The 9,093-nt window shown below is 37.8% G+C and overlaps 1 protein-coding gene across 2 annotated transcripts; it reads right to left on the bottom strand.

The window, feature by feature from the left end:
- Nucleotides 1-2,023: 2,023 nt before the first annotated feature.
- On the bottom strand, nucleotides 2,024-7,843 carry hs6st2 (heparan sulfate 6-O-sulfotransferase 2). 2 transcript variants are annotated; one of them, XM_038303996.1, is made up of 2 exons: nucleotides 6,963-7,843; nucleotides 2,024-3,671 (listed from the first exon to the last, which is right to left on the bottom strand). In XM_038303996.1, exons 1-2 carry the CDS (start codon nucleotides 7,535-7,537, stop codon nucleotides 2,852-2,854), a joined length of 1,395 nt encoding a protein of 464 aa, XP_038159924.1. In that variant the 5' UTR covers nucleotides 7,538-7,843; the 3' UTR covers nucleotides 2,024-2,851. The 2 variants fall into 2 exon arrangements, with proteins under 2 accessions (XP_038159924.1, XP_038159925.1); XM_038303997.1 differs by having other exon boundaries at nucleotides 2,024-3,668.
- Between the last annotated feature and the right edge of the window lie 1,250 nt (nucleotides 7,844-9,093).

The following is a 9,093-nucleotide window of genomic DNA, read 5'->3' as shown; positions in this document are numbered from 1 at the left end:
ACATGTACTAATATCTACATTAAATGGATTTTTAAGTTTTTATTAAAGTAGTTATTTATCTATGATTTCACTGAAAACTAATTTTGTCTTTACCCCATATAACAAAAAATTAGGGTCTTAAAAGAGCATTAATTTTTTATATATCAACTTAAAGTTAGTATTTTAAAGTGCATAACTAACCACAGCTTTTTAGTTGTCAAGTAACTATTAATATATGAAAAATTAAAATGTTTAATAAGTTTAAACATTCCTCTTGATTATTATACTGCTGCCACCGTCTGTATTAGAGGGCGAAAAATATGGTAGGGGTGGCCACAGGGGTGGCCAATGATTGGCTAAGGGTGGCCAAGGCCACCTCTGGCCCCCCATCTAGCTCCGCCCCTGATCAGTTGCTAATATATAACGCTGCAGCTAATGATTATTTTGCAAATCGATTAATCTGTCAATTATTTTTTTAGATTAATAATCGGATAGACAAAGGTTCCATAAAGAAGACTTTTTACAAATTTAAACCAGGTGAAACTTAAACGTTTAAACTTGAGTATTACTGGATAGAGCATGTTTAGTGCTTTTTAAATCTTTGGATGCAAAATGCGTATATATATATTTTATCATTTTGATATAAATACTGCTCTAAGTTGCTCTGTGAGCTAAAGGCATGTTTTACAGTCTCTATACTCCAGTTAACCATTAATTACTAAATTAGTTGAGGATTATTTCAATAATCCCACTAATTGTTTCAGCCTTACTAATATATTTCAAATTATCCAAATTTCAGCTGTGTATTAATTGCTTTAGCAGGCCTATTGTGTTTTTATCCCCATATTTGAACCAAACTGACATGAAATGTGTTTTGATCTAACATTGACTGTCATTATAATGCTACATGAAAACATATTGCTGATTTAAATGTAAAGATTTACATCTAAATCAGAAAATTAAAAGCACAAATGTTTTATTTGTGTTAAAAGCACAAATATTCTGAACGGGATGGCAGATTTAGCCAGAAAGTAGCTGTTTTACAGCAGCGGAGACATCCCATTTCAAACCAGCATAAGAAATGTCAGTTTAAGCAATTGTTTTTCATTTTTCGTCATGAACATGACCGGCATGAACCCTTTTCATGTTTCAAAATAAATTACTTCTTAACTTTTGATTGATTTCATTGTTTTATTTAATGCTTGCTTACTGATATGCTGTTAATCCTGCCTTTTCACAATTAGGTTCTGAAAAATCTATACTAGTTTTTCAGTAGTGATGATAGTAGCTTAAACAATATCTAAACATACTGCCATAAGAGCATTAACTCATTCAACTTTTCATAAAATTAATATTTGTTGGCAATCTGTGCATTTGTGTTTCTAATATCAAGAGGACACAAAAATGCTTAATTTGATCATAAATAATGTGGGTATTCACCACATCTACCGACTATTCATGCATTTAGTGGACAAGCTTGCAACTTTTTTTGTTCTTTCTGTATTTGGTTTTCAGTAGATCATTTCATCTCTGCATAAAACTTACCTTCACCAGATAAAAAAATCTAAACCCCCAGAAATTATATACTTCTTTTCACAAGGTCAACTTTTAAAGTTAAATTTTAATGCTTAAAGTCACATTTTTTTCCCAGATCAATAGCAGCGCTTCCAGCTTTTCTCATATTACCAAACTGCCCTTTTCCGCATAAAAAAAAATAAAAAAATCTTGCCTACAGATCTAAAACAGGAAATTAAACTTTCTTATCCAACATTTTTTCTTTTCTGTGAGTGTTGCAGGGCCAGTCAGACCTTCCTGGGGTCTCTGCTCTTCCATTTAAGAGGCTGGCCACCTGTTCAGCGTCTTCCCCAATTAAGATCTTTTTAAATAAAATAACAGCCTGTAAACAGCTAAAAAATATTCTTCTTATTTAGCCCACATTTCTGTATGAATTAGTTGAAGTTTCCATATTTTTGATGTCATGTAATCATAAATGGTCTGTTTTTTATTAACTATGAGCAGAAAATTAAATAAAAATACTCAGTTCAACAATTTTCCAATTTAATGAATATGAATGTAGGTTGAGTGATTAAGCTACACTTTTTTAAAAATTATTATAGTGGAAAATCTGTGACTGATATAAACTTTCATAAATCCTTTTAAATAGTCAAGGAAGCAGAATACTATTTATCCAAATTTGCTAAATCTTATGCGATTCAAGTCCAGCTCTACAGTCTATGTACCACCGACATTAAAGGTACTTTAACGCCCCCTGCTGGGTAATCCCAGGATTACAACTACAGAAAAAACTTATGAAGGCATGCAATTATGGCAAGAATACAGCAGCAGTTTGATGAATATTAAAGCTTAATTTATATTAAAATAAATAAAAAACACAAACTCCAATATTTGATCAACATGAGCAGGCAATGCCGAAAATTGAGGTACTATCAAAAATGTTCATTTTTTTCGCTGTTAAGAAAAAACAAAAACAGGAAAAAGTACATAATAATGAAGACAGCAGTTTGGCAAATGTAAAAATTGTTGGTCACATAAATGTAGTGTGTTAAAAAAAGAAAAAAGGCATGTTCTTCCAAGGTGCATCACTTAATTTCCAATGAAATACATGAAAAAAAAAATCCTACTAGAGACTGGACTCATCTAAAACAATATAAAACATTCCTGTCTTTTGTTCTACTTATGTGAAAGGATCCAAACAGAATGTCAGTTCTGAGAAAAAAAGTGCAGTTTAAATAAATTAAATTCACATTTAAAACAACAAAAGGCCAAACGAAGGCATATATTAAAAGTAACCTGAATTAGCAACAATTGACAAGGCAATTCTTGGTACACGTCCTATAAAGGCAGCCTGCTGCTACCACTGTTCCACATTTCCTATGTAGTCCTCCATGGTGCTATTCTCATCAACATCCCACCAGTCTGGGAGAAGCACTTCTGACTCCATGCTGTCCTCCGCTGCCATCTCCCTCCGACGATCCTGTGTTTCGGCGCTGGTCGAAGGCGTCGCTTCAGTTGGCTTCAACCGCCTCTCTTGTTTTGATGAAAAGCGTCCACGGAGCCGCCTCCTCTCCTGTTGTCGCCGCTCCCTGGCCTCCCTGCGCTCCTGCTGTCTCACCACCTGGAAACGCTGCAGGAAAAGGTCACGGGCATAGTCATACAGCTCCATGTCCCATCGGTTCAGCTGGCGAATTCTTTGCTGCGTCTCAGGCGGCACCTCGACACTGGAAGCACGCGTCCCGTTCAGCTGCGTGAAAGGTGCGATGAACTGCAAGTTGAAGGTCCTCTCAAAGAGGTACTGGGTCTTACGCTGGTATTCGGTTAAGCCGAAAAAGGCCATCCCTTTTAGATTGTGTTTAGCGCTGTCTAGAAGCACTGCCCAGCGTTCGTCCTCGCTCATGGCCGAGACGTTATAGCACCCCACCAGACTTAGATCCGCCAACATGCGGGTCTGTCGGTTGTTTGCCAGATTGTAGGGGCAGTCCATGAACTCTTGCAGGGAGCAACCCGACCAGTCGTCTCCTGAATAACAACCTGGCAGCTCTGACAGCGTTGGTGACCGTCCATCACACACGTGGAGGGAGGCCTTCCAAGTAGCTCCGCGTTGCACGTGACGCCACTCACTCAGGTAGCGGGAAACTGGATCTCTCAAGATTGTTATGTAGTAATAGTTTCTGCTGGAAAGAAAGAAAAAAACATATTTAATCTCAATCACAGAACAGTAGAAATTATTTTTTTTGCGATTCTTGTAATGTGGAAATTTCTGTTACAACCGTTTGGATTTATGCATCAGCTTTCCGACATTTTTTATTTTAAAACTTCAACATGTTGAAACTCAAATTTCTAGATGTCTTCATATCTGAGTGCAGACTATTAGCTGTAAAACTGCTCAAGTAGCAGTCATATCTTAGAACTGTTAGTGCAACATTTAATGAACAATAATGAAGTTGTATCACAGGGATACATCATCATTGCTTTAGTGTTTCTTCCTACAACTTAAAGTGCCATTGATTTAAATCTCCATACCTTCTAAAAAAAAGAAATGCAGCTTTTTACACCAAAATAGATAATCTTTAAATCTCCTCTTATGACTATGATTAGAAAACAAACCATTTTTGATTGACATACGATAGATAAAACAACAGATCTGTCAAAAAGTGACAAAAAAAACACAATCAAGTTGTTCCCAAACTCTTCTTGTTTACAGAGACAATTTTTTTTTTACTTTTATCCCCTTTAAATAGAAAGAACTACCAACATTTAAGTGTCATTATGTTCCTTTAACAGTTTATCTTACTATATAACACAGGAATCTTCAACGTTTTCCAGGCCAAGGACCCCCAAACTGATGGCGAGATAGAGCGGGGACCCCTTAATTTTATTTTATATATATATATATATATATATATATATATATATAGTATAAAATTGTGTAATATGAAACTGGTCCTATAGTCACTCTATTACAGTTGGATTAATGTAATGAAAGTAATTTCTCCCTGGGATTATTAAAGTATTTCTGATTTCTTGTTGATGCATCAGGCGCTGTGAATGGTGCATTGATGACTGAATGTCTTCTGCCTCCATTTATCTGTTTACTACAGTGTGTTGAATTCATGTTAATGTTTATTTAAAGACATTTCAATTAGTGGAAAATAAATGTAGTACCTCTGTGGACTCCCTGTTGAAGACCTCTGGTGTAACGGAGTTCAACATTGCTTTGAATTTAAGAACAAACTGTAAGGATGGTTCATTTATTCAGTGAATTCCTACCATGCTCCTCTGATTACATGATGCCCATTGACTAATAATTACTCCTTGATAGATCATTTTTGGAAATTGGAAGGAAAACATTCCATGCTTGGATTTCTTTTATCCACACTTCTCCTTATGTGAAATAAAAAAATCCCAGCAGACCATTAAGGAGTGTTAGGGGACTCCTTGGCATCGTGTCAAAATATTTGTTTTCCCATATCACAAAAGAATGACCTGTAAATAAGGAGGTGCTGAAAACAATAATATCAAACATATTTACTCTTCAAATTACTTAAACCCTCCTTCCCATTTTCTTTGTAGCCTTCCTTCCTGATCCATGACCTTTCTTTTTGTCCCTCTGAAACTCTCTCTTTGTACATTTTCCTTTTTTTTCCCATAATAGTTTCATCCCAACTCTCCTCCCTTCCTTGGTTGCATCCTTGTTGCTTTTCCCATTTCTCTTGCATCCTCCTTCCCTCAGTCCTGTCTTCTATCCTCAATTTGTTCACTTTTTAAATATAGAAGCTTCCATATTTATTTATTTTATAGCCTCTTACAATTACTCTCTGCTTACCATTTATAGCATGTCAATACACTGTGTGCAGAATTATTAGGCAAGTTGTATTATTGAGGATTATTTTTATTATTGGGCAACAATTGTGTTCTCAATCAACCCAAAAGACTCCTACAATATTAAAGTTTCATATTTAAACAATTCAGTGACCAATGTAGCCACCTTTCTTCACCATGTCGGTTAAAAGCCTTCCATCCATAGATTCTGTCAGTGTCTTGATCTGTTTGCCACCACAGCCTCTCAGACACTGTTCAGAGAGGTGGACTGTTTACCCTCCCTGTAGATCTCACATTTCATGAAGGACCACAGGTTCTCCATGGGGTTCAGATCAGGTGAAGCTCATCTTTGATGATCCCAGCCCATACCAGTACCCCACCTCCACCTTGCTGGCGTCTGAGTCGATAAGGAACCTGCTGCCCTTTACTGATCCAGCCTGATGCCCATCCATCCATCTGGCCCATCAAGACTCACTCTCATTTCATCAGACCAAAACTCCTTGGAGAAATCAGTCTTCAGATATTCCTTGGCCCAATCTTGACGTTTTGTCATGTGTGCCCTTTTCTGCTTTCCTTACCTTGGCCAGGTCCCTAAGTATTGAGCACCTTGTGCTTCTCGGCACTCCAGACATGTTGCAGCTCTGAAATATGGAACAACTGGTGCCTAATGGCTTCCTGACAGCTTCATGCTTGATCCTTCTCAACTCATGGGGGGTTATTTTACGTCTTCTTTTCTCAACACACTTCTTGCGCCCCTGTTGGCTATTCACCATGAACCGCTTGATTGTGCGATGATCCCTCTTCAAAAGCTTGGCAATTTCCAAACTGCTGCACCTCTCTGAAAGACATCTGACTTTTCAGAATCTGTCAAATCTCTTTTCTGACCCATATTGCCAAAGGAAAGGAAGTTGCCTAATAATGAAGCACACCTTATATAGGGTGTTGATGTCATTAGGCCACACCCCTTCTTTTTACAGAGATGTACACCACCTGATTTACTTAATTGGTAGTTGGCTTTCAAGCCTATACAGCTCGGAGTAGGACAACATGGATGAAAAGGATGAAGTGGTCGAAATACTAATTTGCCTAATAATTCTGCACACAGTGTACATACATAGTCTCTGTACACATGTAAATAAATATTTATATCCCTTATAGTACTTTCTTCTAGTTTCATATCTCTTTTCAGTCTTTCCGCGTTTATCTTTCCAAACTCGCATACTCGTATAAGTTCAACTGAAACATCATTAGTTAATTTTTTTGTTCTTTAGTCGAACAGTTTTTAATGTTCTTTCTTGTTTCAGCATTTTTCACTATTTTTTCATCCTATTTGCTTTGATTCTGTTTTATTTTCCTATATTTTAATCATGTAAAGAACTCTGCATTGTCTTTTGTGCTATACAAAGAAATTTGCCTTGCCTTGCTTTGCCTTACCTTTGTCTGTCAGTGCAATTAAAATGATTTTTTTTTGGTGTATTTTTGATGTTAACAAAGGGAACTGATAATTGTAGAAAAATGTCATATTTTATATGAAAGATCTTCAGAAATCCTGCATCAAAACCATATGAACGACTTTTGAAGATAAACTGTCTTTTTAAATGATCTGGATCATTTAATGTCCCCCCTTGTCATTTCCTACCAACCTGGGCTGGTTTTTCGGGGCCTCTCTGGAGTCCATGCGTGATGGCACACAGCTGGTCAGCTCAGTCCAGTCTGCATGAAGCCCGCAGCTCCAGCCGGTGGAGAACCGAGAGAAGAGCCAGGTCTCCTTTTTACCGGGCCGGAGGCAGGTGCACTTCTTCTGGCCCGCATGGCACTCACAGGGCCTCTCCAGCTGAATATTACGCACCAGATGTCGTCCAAAAGTTGTGCCTCCAGTCTTCTGGATGTGCAGAAACACTATAACATCATCCCCTTTGATGTTAAAGTCCACGGCGCGATTTAGGTCCGCTTTGCTGAAGTTGAAGCGAGGGACAAATCGGGCCAAAGCGCCGTCTTCTGCGACGTAGGGGTCCTTCTGGAGCCCATCGGGGGATTCACTATCGCCGATTCGGGGCCCGGTTCTGCTTCCGAGGGAGAACCAATCCCCCAGCTGCTGGAGCATTTGGCATTCTGAGCTGCTGGGACAGGCATACTGGATGGTAAACACCCCAAAAACCAGCAGCATTAACAGGAAAACCGAGAGCCGCTGGTAGGAGCTGTTGGATCTCTCATCCATTTCCCCGAACCCGATGAGAAACCATCCCTCAGGACCCCGTTCCAGCTGGGGGCCCCTCAGAGAGCAGAAACAATAACAATGCAGCTAAAAGCGAGCAGCGTTAGGTAACCAGACAGAGAACCAGAGCGCAGCGGGATCTGGGTCCTTTAACTGGAACAAACATTCAGTTATGTTTATCAACTATAATAGATGTAATTTAAGGTTTTAGTTATCTAAAAGGATAATGGTCCTAGAAAAAGCCAGAGCGAGGCTTCCGTAACCACCGATTCTTGATCTTTCCTCCCATCAGCCACTGCGCGAAAAAAGGGCTCGAAAAGTCTCGCAACGTCAAAGCAGACTCCATTACCTTTGTAGTTTTCAATACGAACAAAAAGGCAATGGAATGCCTACAAATTTTATTTTAATTTAAACCTTTATTTATTCATTTATTTATTTATTTTTTTCCCTCGGTGAAACAGCACCATGGGAAGAGGAGAGACCATATGGTACTTTTTATACACTAATGTACTTTTTTTTATCAGTTCGTTTAAGACACTAGTAGAAATATAATACCATGGGGTGCCGTTTATAAAATTAAGAAGTCAAAAAGTAGGAATGATATTAATGGTTATTTAGTTTATTTTAAGAGATAAATAAGGTTGTTTTTTTTCCCAAGTCATTTTTTTCGCTGTCATTCATTCATTTATAAAAATCTTACTTTGTTAAATTAATATTTAGCTCCAAATTAAATATTTAGTTTGTTAAATATTTAGGTCTAAGATAAATATTTATTCAACAAACTAACTATTTATTTAACAAAGTAAAATAAATAGCTAAATATTTAGCTAGCTTCAGATGGAAAACTAATGTGATATGCTCTCTCTGCTTTTTCTCATAGTAGTTTCGCTTTGTCTGTTCCTGTTTAGCTGTGACACCATCCTGGAGAGAAATATCAGCTGTGCTGCTGCCATCAACACATTTGTTTATAGATGTTGCAGATAATCCTGTTTTTCCAGTGTATTCCTGTTCTCTGACTGTGACTGGCTGGATGTGCTCTCTTCATCCTCTGACGTGGGAGTTGGCTTGGAGCTCGTCTGCCTGGCTGTGTGTTTCCTGGACGGGGCCGTCTTTTACAGCTACTTTTTGTATCTCTGCTTCTGTCTCCTTGAACCTCAGTCGGCCTCAGCAGATGGCCACTCACACTTAGTCTGGTTCTGCTGGAGGTTTCTTCCTGTTAAAGCGGAGTTTTTCCTTTCCACTGTCGCTACAAACATGCTTAGTGTGAGGGATTGCATTCGAGCCAATGAGTCGATGCAATCAGCTGGTTTTCCTTAGATAGAAAACTTCCTTAGATAGAAAACAGATCAATTGACTGTATGATCTGGTGTACTTTAAATTGCTTTGAGATGACATATGTTGTGAATTGGCGCTATATAAATAAACTGGATTGAATTGAATTATATGTGTAATCAGTAGTAGAGCTTTAAAAAAAATAAAAGGGGGGATGGTGTAAATTTTTTTCTAAGCATACGTAGGGTGATTATTATATTCTATTAACCTAAAACAATATGCATGCT

The sequence above is a fragment of the Cyprinodon tularosa genome, unplaced genomic scaffold (genome assembly GCF_016077235.1).
Source record: "Cyprinodon tularosa strain WSP-4 unplaced genomic scaffold, ASM1607723v1 ctg522, whole genome shotgun sequence".
NCBI lineage: Eukaryota > Metazoa > Chordata > Actinopteri > Cyprinodontiformes > Cyprinodontidae > Cyprinodon > Cyprinodon tularosa.
This window is presented reverse-complemented; position numbering and strand designations above follow the sequence as displayed.

Bases quoted from the DNA above. Each gene is read 5' to 3' on its own strand.
- hs6st2 (XM_038303996.1), bottom strand. From the start codon at position 7,537: ATGGATGAGAGATCCAACAGCTCCTACCAGCGGCTCTCGGTTTTCCTG. The intron at 3,672-6,962 runs GTTGGTAGGAAA...CTTTCTTTCCAG, and splicing joins GCCCCGAAAAACCAGCCCAG to CAGAAACTATTACTACATAA.